This window comes from Centruroides sculpturatus, unplaced genomic scaffold, assembly GCF_000671375.1.
Source record: "Centruroides sculpturatus isolate CEXI.00-Female unplaced genomic scaffold, Cexi_2.0 scaffold671, whole genome shotgun sequence".
Classification (NCBI taxonomy): domain Eukaryota; kingdom Metazoa; phylum Arthropoda; class Arachnida; order Scorpiones; family Buthidae; genus Centruroides; species Centruroides sculpturatus.
The window spans coordinates 353,424-374,123 of NW_019384884.1; the positions used below are offsets into that span (position 1 = coordinate 353,424).

Here is a 20,700-nt window from a genome sequence, read left to right on the forward strand (position 1 = left end):
TTCTTGGCCGTGTGATGCTCAAGACCTTACTTCGGATAAGGAAACTTACAATTTACTTGTTCAGATATTTGAAAAGTATTTTCGAGTTACAACAATTTCTTAATGTCCTTTTCTAGAACATTCACACGTTGTTAATAGTATACACTTGGTAAGGCTTAATTTGATTCCTCGTTCGTATCCTTTGCTGCTTTTCCCATTCTTGTTTAAATCTTCTGGTGTTGGAGGTGATCTCCTCAATTAAACTTAGGGATCTTGTGGTTTGTTTAAAATTCGACTGCAGCGGATTGTAAATTATGATAGTTTCCTGGCTATTCACTTTTGGTCTTGCACCTTGTGGTCATAATTGCACATCAACAGAACAAATGTCACTTAAGAAGAAATTCTTTTTCACTTTCTTCTGGACTTTACTGTGACTAGTGGGACTGTATACTACTAATTGGACTGCACACTGTGTTAACGCCGTACCACTTTAAGCATATTGGTGGTTATTGTGTTTGCTGGACTTTAGTTGGTGCAGTAGTATACTTGGCATCTTTGTGTACATTTTCTTGTGGCTGACACTCTGGGTAATCCTGTAGGTTCTACTGGTGGAGATATACTTGACGCACTGTCACTGTTTCTCTGTGGTAATACCTGGTGGAACTATTTTTGTCATGCTACAACAGTTCGTGTTTGAACTTAATACACGTTATTACATTTATTGAGTTTACTGAAACTGGAAGGAGCTTACATTTTTCTACTGGACTGTTTTCTGCATCAACTCTACATCAATCCATGCTTTGTGGTGTACTTGTGTATTATATTATGTGTTCTATTCTTGTGCACCATTATCATATGATCGTCTAGTGGTTTCCTTGCTATTGAAATAACTGTGGTGTGGACGAAGTTTCTTCAACTTCCAATGAATATAAATGATGCAGCGTGAAGACAATCCTTCAACTTCTGGTGGCTCTTACTATGTCGGAATATTACGCACAGATGCTTGGCGGAGTTCAGTGGTGTTGAGAACATTGTTCAACTTCCATTGCTCAACTACTAGCGGATTTTCTGTGGCCGAAACATAAGTACTTTGGTGCAAATGATTATTACTACTTTACACTATACTGTCTTATTATTATATATTATAGTTTGTATATATACTCATTTCTATATATGTATCATCTATAATATCTTTGCACTTCTGCTGTTCGCTTCTTTTATAATTTGTTAACTTGCGCTTAATTGTTGTGATTCTAATTTTATTTTATCTTCGTTACTTTAATTGTTACTGTATATTTTAAACTATCTTATTTTTCATAAAATTTTACTTGTATAAATATATATTACGCCTGTATAATATCCTTGTTGCCCTCCCATCATTGTACAATTTTACTCTTAATGTTTATTAATATGCTGTGTTCATTGTCATAATTAGTTAGTGTTTTTAAATCCTGATAATGCTCAGCGAAATCAGGAAATGTAACTTATGTTATTTTAATAAAATGAAAATGAAATGAAAATGAATGAAATGAATATAATTTAGCAGAGTGAATCTGCTCTGCTAAATTATATTATAGTTTGTGGCGTTGTTACTCTGTTACCTCATGGCAAATAGCATTTTTCAATTCCAACAATGTGGAAGGACCTAATCGAAACACTCGAGAATTTAATTACCATCACAATCAGAAGTCGACTGCTAATCTAATTTAATCTACTAGAAATTCCCCCGTCAAGCATGACCTAATACTTTTTAAGAGAAAGTAGAGATTGAAGAATTTGAAAAAAGTAGATATTTCAAGAAATTCGAGAAGAATTGTTAGTATAAACTACTTGTAGAAATATTATTTGTTTTGTTTCTCTTTACGTTACAACAGAATTTCACTTGGAGTGGCCAAAAATAGTAGTAATTATGGAGAATTCATTTATACACACACAAATAGATTTAGACCCTAATATCAAAATAATAATAAAAGCTTTCTTTATATACTACGTTCTGAGTAAACACTGTTGTCTTTTAAAAGATTTTCTCGCTGTCTTCCTTTATTAATTAATAGACACCTTTATATTGTTTCGATGATTGATGTAGTGATGCGGTTTCTGCAATCCTTGACAGAGCCATTTCTTAATTCCACGTTGATTAAAACAAAGATGAATTATATGTACTGTACGTTAGTTAGGTAAGCGATAACAATTTCTAAATAATGGGCTCGTTAGATCGTAACTTCCGATTGGATAATAGAACGTCACGCGGTCATTATGGAGAGATTAAGATAACCTCATCGTGTCACTTCTATAATTTTTTTTTTTTTTAAAGTTTAAATTTTAAATTTAATGAAGTAAGTTTAAATACGCCGTTTGCCAAAATATTTAAAAATGCAATTTCCTGGTTCAGCATGAACGTCACGTGGTCACTGATGTCACTGCAAAGTAAGTGCAATCCAAAATCGATAAAACGTTTATTCTATAACTAATGTTTCCGTAGTCAGAACATAAAACGAATATAACCAAAATTTCATCTTGATTGGACAAAAATTGGAATTATAAGGAATTCACACGCACACAGAAGATGGCTTTTATATCGGTAACTAGAGCATCGCGCGACTTTATGGAATCGCGATAGAATTGAGACGGAGCCAGAAAGATATGCGATCGTTGTAGCTGACGGTCGCGGACAGGCAAACCTTGCACTTGCAAACCAAGAAAAAGGAGATCCTTTCACTTGAGTCATGGAGAGGCTATCCAAAACAGTTGGCGTAGATTGCTTTATTTTCCATTAGGCCGCGCAATGATGTTTTTTACTTTTTATTTTTGCCCCCTAAATTACGTTAGGCGCGTTCAATCGCGTCAGTGAGCATGGACATTGTCACTTTTACTCGAAAACGAAGTCATGGACCCCCATTTTTTATTACATTTTTTAAAGATTTTTTATCGCAATTAACGGAAAATCTCAAAGTTTTATCAAAATTGACTGATCAAATTTTGAGAAGGAAAGCAATTCTATAAGCCAGTGGTTCTCAATTTTTTTGAAGTCGGAGAACACTAAATTTTGACATTTTTTCCACGGAGCACTTACAATACATCAACTTTAAAGCAAGGGTGGCAAACCTTTGAAATGGCGCACTCGGCCTAGTAGATGACATTTACATTTGCTGATTACATTCTCATATAAAAGTTATTTTACATTGTATTGATTTATCTTTTGCAACAATTTTTAATTATACATTTGATTTTTTTCGCGGAACACTTGAAGTGGCTTCACGGAGCACCCGTGTTCCACGGACCACGNAGTAAGTTTAAATACGCCGTTTGCCAAAATATTTAAAAATGCAATTTCCTGGTTCAGCATGAACGTCACGTGGTCACTGATGTCACTGCAAAGTAAGTGCAATCCAAAATCGATAAAACGTTTATTCTATAACTAATGTTTCCGTAGTCAGAACATAAAACGAATATAACCAAAATTTCATCTTGATTGGACAAAAATTGGAATTATAAGGAATTCACACGCACACAGAAGATGGCTTTTATATCGGTAACTAGAGCATCGCGCGACTTTATGGAATCGCGATAGAATTGAGACGGAGCCAGAAAGATATGCGATCGTTGTAGCTGACGGTCGCGGACAGGCAAACCTTGCACTTGCAAACCAAGAAAAAGGAGATCCTTTCACTTGAGTCATGGAGAGGCTATCCAAAACAGTTGGCGTAGATTGCTTTATTTTCCATTAGGCCGCGCAATGATGTTTTTTACTTTTTATTTTTGCCCCCTAAATTACGTTAGGCGCGTTCAATCGCGTCAGTGAGCATGGACATTGTCACTTTTACTCGAAAACGAAGTCATGGACCCCCATTTTTTATTACATTTTTTAAAGATTTTTTATCGCAATTAACGGAAAATCTCAAAGTTTTATCAAAATTGACTGATCAAATTTTGAGAAGGAAAGCAATTCTATAAGCCAGTGGTTCTCAATTTTTTTGAAGTCGGAGAACACTAAATTTTGACATTTTTTCCACGGAGCACTTACAATACATCAACTTTAAAGCAAGGGTGGCAAACCTTTGAAATGGCGCACTCGGCCTAGTAGATGACATTGACATTTGCTGATTACATTCTCATATAAAAGTTATTTTACATTGTATTGATTTATCTTTTGCAACAATTTTTAATTATACATTTGATTTTTTTCGCGGAACACTTGAAGTGGCTTCACGGAGCACCCGTGTTCCACGGACCACGGATTGAGAACTACGGCTATAAGCAACATAGTAGCAGCTTCGCTAACTCTCTCTCTGCTTCAATTAATTTCTGAGCAGTTTTCCCAAATGGATTAAGTGAGAATGACATGCGATATTTAATTCCGGTTTGTTGCAAAAACTGATTAGTTAATATTTTATAAATATTAACTATTCAGTTTTTTCTATTTTTAGTTATTGATTATTTGTATTGCTGGGTGACCTATTTATTTAGATGATTCTAAATAAATAGAATCTAAGAATTCTAAATAAATAGAATCAAGATAATATTATCACACAGATTTAATATTACTTGTCTGTGTTACGAGCCACTATGCCAGACATGGACAAATGCGGCTCTTGCTGAAAGTGTTAATTTTTGCTTTTTATTATTATTTTTACAATATTTCCACAATTTTGTGAAAATATGTTTATTAAAAATATTCAATATTTGTTTTATATTATATTTATACAGTGATACCCCGAACTAGCGGCCGGATGGCCGAGCGGTCAAGGTGGCAGCCCACCGCTCTGGGGGACCCGGGCTCGAATCCGAACGGGTCGAAAAAATCCCCAGGAATTTTTCGGGGGGGTGGTCCGTTCAGATATGTCTGGCCCCATCCCTCACCACCCGGCAGTCCCATTGTGGGCTTGGCCGAACCCATAATGGGCTTGCAAAAAGAGGCCCTCTTAATGCCCACAGGGCGGAAAGAGTTAAAAAAAAGATACTCCGAACTTACGCGATAGGTGGGACCGAGGGATAATCGCGTAAGTCGAATTCGCGTAAGTCGGGGTGTAATTTCGCAATTTGTGTAAAATCCCAGTCGGATGTATATAAGCTAATAAATGTTCTCGTTAATCTTATCTCGTCTTTTGATTCGTTTACGGTTACAAGAAATTACCACATAGTCTCTCGAGTCTCGGTAGATATAACAAACACAGAAATAAATACAGTAATACCTCGACTTACGCTACCCCGACTTACGCGATTTTCAAATCTCGTCGATTCGTCTTTTGTTTGAGCGCCACGCAACTCTTGATTATTCACTCCCCCAACACTAATGTTCAGCTTACATTCTCAATCTTGCAGTTTATTACACGTACAGATATTATGAATATTGCAATAGTAACTATAGGTACTGTATATGAACAGGCGTGTATGTAAATGAGTACCGCATCGTGCATTTATTACTTATCCTTTCGCGTGACGTTTTTCTTTTTTCAGATTTCGCGCACGTCATGGATTACCTATACTATAAATTTAATCAATATTAAACTGTTTTCAGATAATTCTGTTTTTGAATTCTCAAAATTTGATTTTCAATGTACCTGATTTTTTTTTCATATAGAAACATTCTAAACAATAAAACACCATTTAAAAGCTAATAAACTATGTTACATTTTTAGGATATAAACTTTAGGCCTCTAAAATCACCGCTTTATTTGGAAAGTTTTTTTATTTTTGCACTGTAATTATATATTTATATCCAACTCCAGTTAGTAAATACTGTAGTTACGTAGGTTGTTAGACTGAAATTTGAAAAAACTATAGACATAAATTCCCACTGTTGTACGTCCATTGTCCATTTATCTGTTTTCCTTAATCACAAGAATGGACTTAGATGAAATCCAAGACCAGATATGGAGACCTTAGGGGCAGAAGGACCCAACTAACTATACAGGTATACCTCGCCTTACGTCGGTAATTGGTTCCAGGAAAACGACGTAAGTCGAATTTACCTGTCTCCGAATCTACTTATCACTAGGAAAGCATTTTAAATAATATATGGTTAATAAAAATCTATTTTAAGCTTACAAACAAATAAATTTTAGTTTTTAATATAGTACAAAAAAAATAATCTAAATTTACGAATGCATGTACTGTAAATACAGTACATACTTGTATATATTTTAATATGATTTTATGTGCTTTAAACGTTTATCTAGTGATATTACGACTTCAATATTTGTGGCGGACAGACGTAAAGTCGAATAAAATGACTTAAACTTGATTTTTATTTTTCCATATACTTTTTTAACAAGCGACGTATAATCGGGAACGACGTAACTCGAAACGACGTAAGTCGAGGTATGCCTGTATACGAACTCCCGATGCAAACCGGAAGTCATGTCATTTCAACTCAAATTTTTCTCTGAAAAGTGTTAGATAGATGACTGGTGTGACTTTATTGTTAAAGGAAAAGTATGATGTACAGTACAGGCAGTAGCGTGGCGTAGGGGGGCGGCCCACCCCGGGCGGCATTTTTTAGGGGGCGGCAAAATTTGACAATAAATAATAATAATATCTTGTAAGAATTTGAACCATTTTATTTCATATTTTAGTCCACCTACGATTCGGACCGATTGAAATGAGCACGTAATAGTGGGAATCTGACTCGCCGTCCGGGTATATCGTGCGCAACCTGTCGCCCTTTTTTTTTCTTGTACGATCAATTCTTACAAGCAAAAAAATTCAATATCCAATAGGGCCAAGTCATCTACATTACTTGCGTTACATACTTTTACCCAAGTCTCCCTAGTCGCTAACTCTAACTGATTTAGAACCAGCATGCACTGCAAATTATTCTTCATTGCAAAATGATATACGCATGCGTCAGGAACTTCTATTCGAACAAACCTCACCTGCCGTCAGGGTCGGCGATTTTAAAAAGGTGGCAACACTAGCACGGAATTTTTCATTACTTATTCTGTGACGAAACTGAATTTTAGTCTTTTAAATTGATACCTAAATAAGGGGGCGGCGAAATTTTCCTCCGCCCCGGGCGGCTGACGCCCACGCTACGCCACTGAGTACAAGGCAAGACTATACTAATTTGAGATGGAGAGCATATATTTTAAATTAAATAAATTAAAAATATGATTAAAAATTGCAGCCCGGCATGATGATATCACAATAAATTTTTATGTAAGGAAGAATAAGTGAATTACATACAGGCCCTTTCACAGGAAGACCAGCTAGACCAAATCTCGCATTTATGGAACCTCAAAAACATTTCTTAAAAACTATTTATTCCCAGCCCAATCACAGGAAGAATTGGCAGGACCAGGCTTAGATCTCACATTAATGGGATCCTAAAAATATTAATAATCAATTATTCATTTCCAGGCCCTGTAACAAGATAGAGCAGCAGATCATTTGGTACGAATCTCACATATATGAGGCCTTATTTTAAAACTATAATACAATGATTAAACGCTTTTAATTAATACTAGCTGTTACCCCGCCCGCGCGGATTTTGCAAGCAAACCCCATTTATATTCAGTATTTCAAGAATCATAGTAATTGTTATATAACACTGCTGAGAATGAAGAGAATTACTGAGCGTCAAACGAACTGTTTTCAACTATATTACACTCACTCAGCAAAGACCGAATAAACTCAAAAAACATAACACCTTAATTTGCTGAGAAAACTTTTAATGAAAAGCTAACGTTTTCAGCCAACTCTATTGGCCTATTGGCCATCATCAGGCTAAGCTTTTTCGAATACAAAGAAAATAGAACACAAATTTTAAATACAAAAAACAAAATAACGAACGAAATATATATATATATATAAATGTATAAATAAAAATAAAATAAAATAAAAACTCTTATTATAAAATATGTATATGAAAAAAAGCATAGGATAATTAAACTAAAAACGTAACACAATAATACATTATGCTAAATTCTATAAACCGCAAGATATGCAAAAAAACACTAAAAACAAGGCATTAAGATCTGTCCATTCGCTTGATTAAGTATTTCCAGGCGGAAGGCAACCCTTCAGCATCCCTAGAATTAATGCATTTATCATGTAATCTGCTCCTGTATATTTCAATCTTTTCTGCGCAAATCGCCAAAGTTGGTGAATGTACTGGTTTAATAATACTTGCTTCGTCCCATTTGACGATTGAGCCCTCAACTTGCGCCATTTGCGATAGTATTGTGGCGTTAGATCCCTTACTGATATTGTNTTATAGAATTTAGCATAATGTATTATTGTGTTACGTTTTTAATGATTAATTATCCTATGCTTTTTTTCATATACGTATTTTATAATAAGAGTTTTTATTTTATTTTATTTTTATTTATACATTTATATATATATATATATTTCGTTCGTTATTTTGTTTTTTGTATTTAAAAATTTTTGTTCTATTTTCTTTGTATTCGAAAAAGCTTAGCCTGATGATGGCCAATAGAGTTGGCTGAAAACGTTAGCTTTTCATTAAAAGTTTTCTCAGCAAATTAAGGTGTTATGTTTTTTGAGTTTTTGAACTGTTTTCAATTTGATCAATTTTCTGGAACGTTTACAATCGTTCTATAATCGAACCAATATGCGATAACAAATTCAAATTTAAAACGGTTCGAACATTTGGTTAAAAAATCGAAATATATAAAAATATTTATAACAATGTCTGAAATGTTATCAATTTAATACACCTAAGTACTCAATGAAGACTAAACGTAGTTGAAAACAAAAAATCGCATTTAAAATAGTACAGTAAAAGCCGTTTCTCATGTTAAGCCTTAATCTTCTCCCTCTTCCCTCACGGGGGAATTTCGAAAAATCCCTTCTTAGTGTGCGTATTTTTCATGACGTACCCTAACTGCGTACAAAGGTTCAGCGGTTTACTCTGGGCGATGATGAATCAATTAGTCAGTCAGGACAAGTAATTTTATATATATAGATAATGGATCATCGAAAAGATAAAAGGCTCGGGCCCCTCTCTATATCAGAGACGCCCTTATAAATTGTGAAACATCATGATATTAATCACTAGATATTCCTATAGTAAGATAACAATTATTTATTTATGTTTAGCGAAGATTTGCGTCTTCAACAGAATAAATGTTTTGAGAAGTAGTTATACCATTGTACAGTAGTATATACCGTGCACATACATATACACACATATACCAGTATATAGGCCTATATTGATTTTGAATCACACTACTTACTACAAAAACAGAAGGTACAGGTGTAGATAGCTAAATTAAGTTATAATCGTTATGACCTTGAGTCGAGTATTTTGATCAGTAGTAATAGAATTATTTTATAAATATAAAAACATATTTTAAATTTGCATAAAATAATTTATTAACAGTATAAATTCGGAGGCAACAGGATGAAAAAAAATAAAGTCTGTATAAAAAATTATAATTTTTAGTAAGATTTTACTTAGCGTGTAGGTATTTTTTACTGCCATGTTGTACAGTACAACTGTATAATATATGTAAATGTAGGTGTGTATAGAATTATAATTGATAAACAGATGAAAAATATGATACTTGCACTTTATAATGTGGAATACGTTTGAATATTCACGATGAAATAGTGTTTTTACGCAATTAAAACAGTTTAATGAAGATGTACACTACATCCTAAATATAGACATTGTAAATTATTATTTTTTTAAAACGTATATAATACTATACATAATATTTATTAAATTAATAACTGTTTAAAATCTCCCGGTATTCCCGATTCCATTTTGAATCACACAATAATTAACAAAAGTTTATTGTATCAATGAAATATAAAGTTCAAACACACTGTTTCGTATTCATATTTATCACAAGCGTCATAAAAGGAAAGGTTATTATTACTATTATTATTGTTATTTTTTTAAAATTTAAAATACGTCCGCATACGTAGAGACGACGTCATAAATCGCCACCAATCAAGGCCTTATAAGTCACACTGTTAACCCCCCCGTTTTTAAAAATGGCTCTAGTCTGCCTCGTTTTCGTCGTATGGTGTGACTACTGTTTATTTATTGTAGTTGCTCCCCGTTGGCAAATGGATGTACAGTAATTTATTAATACTGTATTCTTTATTTCTTCATGTCCGACTCTTCCAGCCGATTCAAAAAACGAAGTGGTTTCGAAATGAGGGACAAAGCTCATAAAATTTGCCGGGAATTTCTTAGCGGCACATGGAAAAGTATATCGAGCTCAGATATGGTATTCAGATCTCTCAGGTAAGAAATTGATGATTTTTTTTTTTTAAAACATTTTTAAAATCAATTTTATCTTCAAGTTTTTATCAATGTATGAGATAAACTGCTTTTGAAATTTATATAGGTAACATCCTACAAAATAGGCATTTAATGACTAAATTCCTTATTTAAAAAAAAAAGTAAAAAATTCAAAACATTGCTCATTTATAATTATAAAGATGGGAAATAATTAAATATGGCTTATATATAATTATATCTAGATCTTATTAAATATAGTATATAACATTTTTCTTCACTTTCTTTCAGTTAGAGACATTACTGCAATTCTTACAGAAAGCCAAATTTTTTTTAATAGTTTATTTATAGACTTAATCTAATGAGTTACAACCTACTTATTTCATGTAAAAGTATCTGACAATNGTAATTCCTAAAATATTATTCAATAAGATTGATTTTAATAATTAATTATAAAGTAATTTTGGCTTAGAGGAAGGAAATTGGGCCCATCTCTTGATAAGTTTAATAATTATTTTTGTTTCTGGTAGTTCATTTGGCTTTAATTAAAAATCAGCTAATGGATTGAATGTTTTTATTACTTAATAGCTGAAATTGCATAAAATTTAATAACAGATTTATTTGTTATTTACATACAGTATATGAATAATGGTAAAATGGTGGCCAGAATTTCATTGTAAATATCATATGACATTGTAAAAGATATAAAAAAAAAAACAGGAAGAAAAGAAAAACTTCTTATCTCTAGAGTAAACATGTTTACGAGGGTTTTGCCAGTTTGCTACTGAATTGTATGATATTTAAACTTCTTGATTATATTGAAATCAGTCAACATTAATGTGAACGTAAACAGAATTTAACATAAATTTCCCAGATAATTTAGGATGTTTTAGAATATACCTATAATCTTAATTTTCTGTTAGAAAAAGTAGTTAAGTACCATGTTAATCTTTATGAATTAGATAGTATCAAATAGGTTTGTTAATTCTTAAAACCTATTATGTATTACGTTAACACTTTTAAAAGTAAACAGGTTTATGTAATGAAAAAAATTATGTAAATTTATTAATAGGCTAATTTTTATGTTGATTGAGGTATTTTTAAACACTTCTATGCATATACTGTGTTCATACATACTATATACATAGTTTTTAAATACAACTATGTATATATTTGTTTTTTTTTAATTAATGTGAATTTTTGGAACATTATTTCTATAGTACTGGTATTAAATATTTTGTAATAATATTGATTATTCAACTCTCTTAACAAACCAATTGGTTTCATCACCAAAATTCATTGACTTACTAGTCAGTCAACTGTAACAGTACATTTAAAAATTAAACATTTTCTGAAATATAAATCAATATAAAAACATCATGGCTTTTCAACAAAAGAATTTATGTAGTTGATTTTAAACATAAACATTCACCGTAGTTTTATGCATTTGGATTTAATTGCTTTATGAAACTATTATTTACACTCAGGATTTACTTTTGGGGGAGATGAGTTGAATGGATAAAAAATTTTTTAATGTGAACATAATAAAATTCTCATATTATGTGACTGCTAATTCATAATTAGTATAGAAATAGAAGACACCACAGGATATAAATTTAAAAAATGAATTTTAATTAGGAAAAGATTTTTGGAAAATTTTCTACTGGTTGTTTTCCTTTAGAGGGCAGGACATCTAGTGTCCCTGGAAGAAGAAATTATAACTTCATTTTCAGTTTCATTAATTCTTATAGAACAGTTAACAATTTTTTAAAATAATAATAATATATCAATATCAAACAAAAATAAATTTAAAAATTCACACATAGAAAAGTGTTAAAATTTGTTCCTTATCTTATCAGAATAAATACAGTAATACCTCGACTTACGCGAACTCGGAGTTACGCAATTTTCAAATCTTGTTGATTCGTCTTTTGTTTGAGTGCCATGCAACTCTTGATTACTCACTCCCCCCACACTATTGTTTAGCTTACATATTCGGACGTGTCGCGCGGAATCGACACATAGCTACAATTTATTTTGTGTTATTTATTTCTGTGTTTGTTATATCTATGGAGATTGAGAGACTCTATGTGGTGATTTCTTGTAACCGTGAACGAATCAAAAGACGAGATAAGATTAACGAGAGCATTTATTAGCTTACATCCAACTTGGATTTTACACAAATTGCGAAATTATACCCCGACTTATGCAAATTCGACTTACGCGGTTATCGCTTGGTCCCACCTATCACGTAAGTCCGGGGTATTACTGTATTCAGCTTCCTTTTAAGAATTAATTATTTTTTCTTTTAATACATAAAACCTTGACATCATATTAGTCATATCAATAAACAGCAAATCATTTTGTTGTTTAATAAAATAAAAATGACTTCTCATATTTCTGAACACACAAAGAGCATGCTCTTATAGTACCAATTTTGCTCTATCTCTATTTCACAAAATATCTAAACTAAGTCATTATTTTAAAAAAATGTTTATCTTATCAAAAGAATTTTTTATTTTCACTTCTTATTTTTAATAATTTGGTTATACATACTAGTTTTCCCTGAATAGTTGCTGTATCATTATATTTACATTGAAATGACAGTGCAGTGTCAAAACAAATTGGCATATATAAAAGCATGCTGTTATATGAAAGGTATACACTTATAAGTGAAGCAGGATGTGTTTCGAAATTGTGAATATAAGTAATTTTCACATAAGAATATGCTCTTACATGTGCAGAAATATATGGTTCTGCAGATGATTTGGATAATTGAAAATTTAGTTAAGTGAATTAATATGTAAAGAATGAGATTAGAGGCTAGCAACACAGTATTGTACACATACTGTATTTATTTATTGATCAAAGTAGAAGTAGCATACTACTGATCACGTGGATCTGTCATAGCAAATAGGTGTCACTGTTCATGCATTCATATGATATATGAGAATTGCAGTGTGATGTCCATGGGAGATGGTAAGGAGGGCAAGTAGTGGTTTGGATAATCTGAGATCTACTGTAGTTAATTTTTAATTAAATAAGTTTTGACATATAAGACCAGAAGTGAACATTACAATGATGTATAATATATATACATTTATTATATATTTAATTACAGCTCATTGATATCTCTATAAGTTAATTTATATAAAGCATGTAAACTAATTAAAATTTTACCTTTTTTCAGTATTTAATAAGTACTTTTTTATTTTTCATAAATGATCTTAATAGTTCTAAATTTAAATAGCAAGAAACAAATCAAAAAAATAAATTCTTATTGAACATTCAATAAAACATACTAGTATAATATATACAGTAGAGCATCGATTATCCAACCCCCGATTAACCGTCACATCGGTTAACTGACCATTCTAGTTGGCAAATTTCAAATGTCTTCTAGTGATGTGGCACTACAATATTTGGCTATGTCTTGGCTACTTTAATATTATTTTTGTTAAATTTTTGTGTGTTTTAGCTGGCAACATGGCTCGACCATTAAAAGGCGGCCAGTATTTAAATGAGACTTAATTTTCTAATTATGAGTGGTTGTTTTGTGAGCAATAAAATAATTTAAAACTTATTATTTAAGAAAAAAAATTTGTTAGGCTTAACATCGATGAAAATTCAATGCGAAGTTGTTTAATAGCGATATACTAATTACATGGGATATACTAATATACTATACTAATAATGTATTTTTTTCGGTTATCCGATTTTTCAGTTATCCGACCAACCTGAGTCCCCAATTGAGTCGGATAATTGATGCTCTACTGTATTATTGAATTATCAGCAAAAATAGGTTTTAAAATTTTTCCAAAGATTTAGAACTATCTAGCATTTGAAGATGATGCAATTTGGCATAAAAAAATTTACATAGGAAAAAAACATGGTTTCTTTAGCAGAATTTGCAAAATCTTCTTTTCTATATAAATATCATCAGTGAGTTTGAATATTAATGTGACAATGCCGAAGGGCCCCCTCTATGCTTTGGCACCACAGGATCGAAGGGTCGACATTACGTCGGTGAAGACTGCAATGACAAATTTATCAGGACTGACCACTGTGTCTTCTGGGTAGACACAGAGACTGTTATGTTTGCAATTACGCACAAGCAGTTGCATCTGTAGGCGGTTGGACTTGGGATGGAGACCGCTTGAGGAAGTACACCCAACACGATTCTAACAATAACAACATTCGTTTATTAAACTAGTTCTACAAAAGAGTATTTCCCCTAAAGCTTTTTCGCAAGAATCGAGTTGGAGAGAAAGAGCTTACATAACATCACGGGTCGTTATAAATATCTGAAGCACTATGTACGGATTTCCAGATGTCTGTGGAGTCGTTGAGGAGCCTTGGAAATGTCTCTGTTGCCTTGGATGGTGGTTAAAGTCTATCGAAAGTTGAGATCCGTTAGTTCTTCGTAGGTGTTCCTGGAGAAACACTAGATATTCGGGAGGAGCACGCGGCGACGAGCGATGATGATAAATCCTTTCGGGGGCACAGGGAATATTCTCGCGGACTTTTGACCCCCCCCTCACTGTTCCTTGAGGTCTCCTCTTTATTTCCAAGTCACATTGTGGTTTTCCACCAATACTGAATTTTTAGTTGTAGTTCTCAGTGACACATTCTGAGTTCCCTGGAAAAGGAAACGACTCCGGGAAGAGAATTGCACTCATCCTCTGGTAATAAAATGGAAAGGATTTTTTCTCTGAGATTTAAATAAATTTCCTTTTCAAAACGAAAAATGAATTTTCTTTTGAAAAATTTCCGAATAAAATTTTGGAATTTTTCCCTTTTCAAGTCCGATCTCTCACATTAATTAATGCATAAGTTATGTATTTGTGACTGTCTCAAGCTCTTGTGTTTTTTTTTTTTTTTATATTGTATTATTGTTTGAGCATTATTTTGAAATTTCAATGTCATTATAAATGTTAAAACTTTAGATATTATAGCTTTAGCCTAAAGAAGGTCATTAAATTAAGAAAATTGAAAAGATAGCACTAAAGAACTTTTTGCTGGAATTATAAGGTGCTGAGGTTATTATTTAAAAAACCATGAATATTTTCTTCTTTATTTTAGATTTGTCTAAATTAAAATAAAGCAAAAAGAACTCAGTCTTTGGTATTTAAATTGCTTTTTTCTTTGTAAATTATGTAACATTGGACTATTGCTTAATTAATAATGGATTTAGTGTAACATGTCAATATTATAATTTAATATTAAGCAATATTAATTAACATAAAATCTAAATTAAATTGTTGTTTGTAGTTTTAATTATTTTAGATTTTTTATTTTATTTTTTTAAAGTTATACTAACACTAGTTGTTACCTGCGGCTTTACCCACACAGATTTTGCAATTTGATAGAAATAACCTTTCCTCAGTACTTCACTAATATTCTCAATCATCAGTTGTTACTAATTTGGTAAAATTACTGATTTTTGTTTCAAACTATGGACTGCTAATTCAAGTTTCAGATATTATGGGATTTCGAGATATGATAAATCTGAGTTTAATTTTTTTTTTAAACATAAATGACTTTATCTGAAAATTCCTAAGTATAAATATTTACAGAAAATATAGAATTGTTAACCCAATACCTCTTTGTAAACCATGTTTGTGGTACTGCCTTTTGGGGATAAGACTTTTTAAGCCTTAATCCTCTTTCCCGCAGTGAAATTTCCAAAAATCCCTTCTTAGTGTGCATATTCATGACATACCCTAACTGTGTACCAAATTTTACCTCTAGGTTCAGCGGTTTGCTCTGGGCGATGATGAATCAGTCAGTCAGGACATGTAATTTTGTGGGGTTAGGTGGCTGTTAAGATAAAATAAAATCATTTATGACATCTTTATAACAATTTATCATTATATTAAAAAACTTATTTTTATTGGAAGTATGGATTTTTTTTATCTATTTGCACTGCATTTTGATATATGAAATTATCAAATTGAGAATAATTGACAAATCTTAAATATCATTCTTGATAAGGAAACCTGTTAGATTTGCAATTAACTTAAATTAATATGAATTGCTTTTTCAAATTAATAATATTTCTTTCATTTGGAATGTGAAATAGAGTTAAATGTAAATGTAAAAATGAATTTTATACTGAAACAAGTAAAACGGCAAAACCGTATTTGGGACAAGACTATGTCTCAGAGACAGAATCACTTTGATGCTCAAGGCAGGTCTCGTTCTCATTCTCCTATCTTCTTTGATATCGCTGCTTTTGGGTGCGATCCTTAAAACTTCACCTGCCTCGACCACAAGGTCATCCACGAGCTATTTTTGGTGAATGTTCTGTTGGTAAAAATTTACTAAGAAACTGATAATTTACTTAATATGTATCGGCAGAGTGATATTTACAACAGCATTGATATATAATATAAATCCAAGATCAGCACGGCTGTCGAATCAAAAGATAGTAAAAAGATGTCTCTCCTTGTTTGACCTCACTTTGCTCCTAAACTCTAAGGGTGAAGGTCACATGCAGGCACCCTCAGTCCTAAGGTCAGAGTTCACTTCTTAGAATGACTGCGGGTGGTACTCTCCCCTATCCGACTTTGGTGGGGTGAGGTGGCTGTTTTGCCTGTTTTATGTTTTCTAGTATATCTCTGTTAATGTATTCATTTGATATATCACTGTATTTTGCTTATTGATGTAATAAATGCGATGCAGGTGCCATGAGTTCTCAGCTTTATCTGTCCCAACCTCATCCCCTATCCTTTGTAACTCTCCCTCTTCCTTCCGAACTTTCCAATATCCAGGTTGTATCTTTGAGTGATACCTGGAGGACCTCCCCTCTTTCAATTAAAAGAATGTTTTGCCTGTTTGTAGAAGAGGGTTGCCATTTTGGATTTTATTTTGACTCGATTCTCGGTCCCCTGACTACCTACGAGTCTGGATTTTTTATGCGCAAATGATTTGGGCACTTAATACTCTGTGCCAAATATCAACTCTCTACATGTACTCCTTCATACCCTATGCTGATAAGAACATAAAGCAGTACAATTTTATAAACAAGACATAGTCTTGTCAAAAATATTACAATATTCTAATGTAATGTATGATTATTATTATTTTTTAATATTTAATGTAACTTAACTTCAGAATATCTTAGTTATAGTATCAAAAATCATACCACACATTTATTTTTTTTAAGATTATTAATACAGTATGTATATAATAATTTCCATCCTGATTTTTGTCACAAATATTCAAAAGCTCTCAAAACAATTCTTAATTTAAAAATAAATCTGTCCATAAAAAAATAAAAGGTTTTATACATAATGCAGTATAACAAAATTTTAGTAAAATTTTTTACATACTTCATTATGGTATAAAAAATGAATTAATTTCATCTAGGTAGTCATGGCAGCATTCTGGAATTCTGATAGACTCCTCAGAAGCCAAACAGTTACCAGATCTGGCAATAGATATCAATCCTCTTTGAGGAAGTATTATAAGTGAAAACCTTATCATTCACCTTACTACATTACCATCATTTATATATTTAATCTGTGCTTCTTTATCTTTTTATTCTTTAGCAAATGCTCTTACTATAGTGAAACTAACACCTATATGCAATTTCCAGCAAATAACAGTAATGTTCTAATGTTTTTGGCCACAGTTTAGAGGCTCTTGTCAAGAAATAAAACAAACAGTTCATTTGTTTGATGGAAAATACCATTGCATTTAAAACAGAAATTCCAAATCTTCAAAAGGATGTTTGATATGTGTTGTGATGCAGAGTTTCAAGCATAAAAATAAAAATAAATTATTAATAAAATTAAAAAATTAAATTCTGTATGAATATATAAAATATTTCCATGCTTGTGGTACTATAATGCTGTCAGAGTTAGCACAATATCCTTTTTTTTCAGAAATATAGATTTCTAAAACCTCCAATGATTGTAAGTTGTGTCAGTCAAATACCCTGTGTAAAAGTGTAGCTTTATTCCAACAGGGGAAAATCTAAGGTTCAGCTACAGTGACTCTTACAAGTTAGTATTTTCCTAACTTCTCTAGTCAAAGGAGGTAGGTCTTACATTATATAAATATCAGAAACTTTCAGCTTATATGACATATTTCTGATATTAATTTTATCACTATAATCCAAAAATTTATAAAAAATTAATCTATTCATTCCGGATTTATGATAACGCAATCTATGATGTTTTTCTAAGGAAACATTATCAAAATTAAACTTTGTTTTGCGACAAGTTGAAACATAATAACCTTAATTTGGATTTTTCTGATCTGACTCAGGGAAACCCAAAATAACAATGTTATTGCATCTTTTATAAAACATTTGTAATGTTCCATACTTAAACTAATTTCTGAGATTTGCCATTGTAAATTCACTTGTTCTGCAGCTGAAGCAAAATCCTCCTCCTGCATCATCATCATCTCCAGTAACTCCAATCTAGATTCAAATCCCATCCAAGTTTCTCCACCCATAAGAAAAATCCTATCCACTTTTGCAATCATTTTCTCTAACTTATTAATTTAATTTAAATCAAAATGTTAATGAGATTCCATCTTTCACATTGTAATCTCCCTCTAGCATCCATAATTTTTGTTTCCTCTAATGTATCTGCATGAAAAATTTTTGTCCTACTCTTCATCTAGCTTACAGGCAAATGTCTTCCTCTTTGACATATTAAATCAAAATTGATTGTCTTACCTGTAGCAGAAAACAAAAATTCGTAATTAGTTAAATTGCACCAAAATCGCCAACAAAATTCACTGCCAATACCACCAACAGTGACTGTCACTTTTATAACACTTCAAATCTCCTGGTGGCCTCATCTAACATTTAAAAACTGCTTTTGTTGATACTTGTTAATCAGTTTCAAGAATTTCTAGTTATTCCCAGCACTAGTCTGTGGTGCAAAGGATTTTTCACATTTCCTAAAGATATCCTTGGTGACTTTAGACAAAGAAAAACTATTTGAGTTAATCAAAAACTTTGTTTTTTTTTTTCTTACAGAATCATTAATATTGTACTTAAGTGAAAAAAGTCTTGGCACAGTAGATGATGTATATTGACTATAAAGTTTCAAAATGATGATAAATTACAAATAAAATCCTTATTTTAAATGGATGTAGGCCTTTATTTGAATTGATAAAGGAAATAAAATCAGTTTAATGTATAATAATTTAATGTATTGAATAGATCAAGCATTTTTTAATCAAATGACTAGCGATAGCTTGTTAAAAAAATTTAATTATTTAGCTAACAGTTAGCTTTTTGATGATGTAAAATTACAATTTTACAAATTGTATAGAGAATGGTGAAGATATTAATTATGTATAGTTAATGAAAGAAAAATAATCATGATTTTATCTAAACATGATCTACATGTCTGAGATTTAACATTTTTTTTTCTTCCAATTATTTAAATGAAAATATCTGTTTAAAATTTTTATTCTTAGAATGTCCTAATTGAAGAATTTTAAGAAATATTTTTGTTTAGATCTAACTAAATATTGGAATTATTTTTGAATAATTGTATTCTTATAATGTCATTGTTTATTAAATATAGTATATAACATTTTTCTTCACTTTCTTTCAGTTAGAGACATTACTGCAATTCTTACAGAAAGCCAAATTTTTTTTAATAGTTTATTTATAGACTTAATCTAATGAGTTACAACCTACTTATTTCATGTAAAAGTATCTGACAATGAATATATGACACTAATGANCTGTTGGTTGGAGATCCATTCTAGAATTATTTCTGTGTCATGTATATTATAATCTTTTCATGAAGAAATTTATTAAATATTTGATCTTTTGTATGCTATATATTTATGACAAATTTAATCAAAATTAAGGTTGATTTAAGTTTTAAATTTGTCTGCAAATCTTAAGTTTATAATTTAATCATTTTCTTGGTACGTTGTATAAATGTAGCACTATACAGCATATATATAAAATTTGGTAGAATTGCCATATTTTAACTGTGTGTGTAGATTTATTTATTACACTAAAAACTATTTTCCATCTTGCTTCATGGAATAATGTGACAAATATTCCATGAAGCTAGATGATTTTTATATTCATCATCATTAATTTTTCAATATTTTGTCTTTCAAAGTCAGTGACTATTTCAATTTTTTCCTTCTCGTGTAACTGATAGTCCAATTCTTTCCAAAATATTTTTCATAAAATTAGTCTGTTCTATACTGGAGTGTGTAACTAAAACAGTAGACTAAGTTTTATTTTATATAAGAGAGCATGTTTTGCAGATTTATAAGTAGAAATATATAACTTATTTTATTTATTTATAGATATTTATCAAAACTGAAACTGGAGTAACTATTTTAATATACACATCCTTGTTCATGCATTTCCAGCAGATTGTTGTTGTATGAATTTACAAGCATTATTGGGTTTCTTGTGAACGAGGTGTGTATATTAGAATAAATATAAATATGTTACGGACAAAATAAAAATGTTGTTGTTAAAAATATTGCCTAATGTTTTGTTCCAT

At 31.3% G+C, this 20,700-nt stretch overlaps 1 protein-coding gene across 3 annotated transcripts in view; it reads left to right on the forward strand.

Moving 5' to 3' along the window:
- The window catches only part of LOC111631089 (choline/ethanolamine kinase-like), a 113,672-nt gene that overhangs the window by 17,207 nt on the left and 75,765 nt on the right, over window positions 1-20,700 (forward strand). For 2 of the 3 annotated variants that reach the window (XM_023375280.1, XM_023375279.1), the window contains exon 2: window positions 10,082-10,201. The exons of the other annotated variant lie outside the window; for it this stretch is intronic. In XM_023375280.1, the coding sequence (XP_023231048.1) occupies window positions 10,082-10,201 (120 nt within the window). The remainder of the gene's footprint in view (window positions 1-10,081; window positions 10,202-20,700) is intronic. 3 annotated transcript variants of the gene reach the window in all.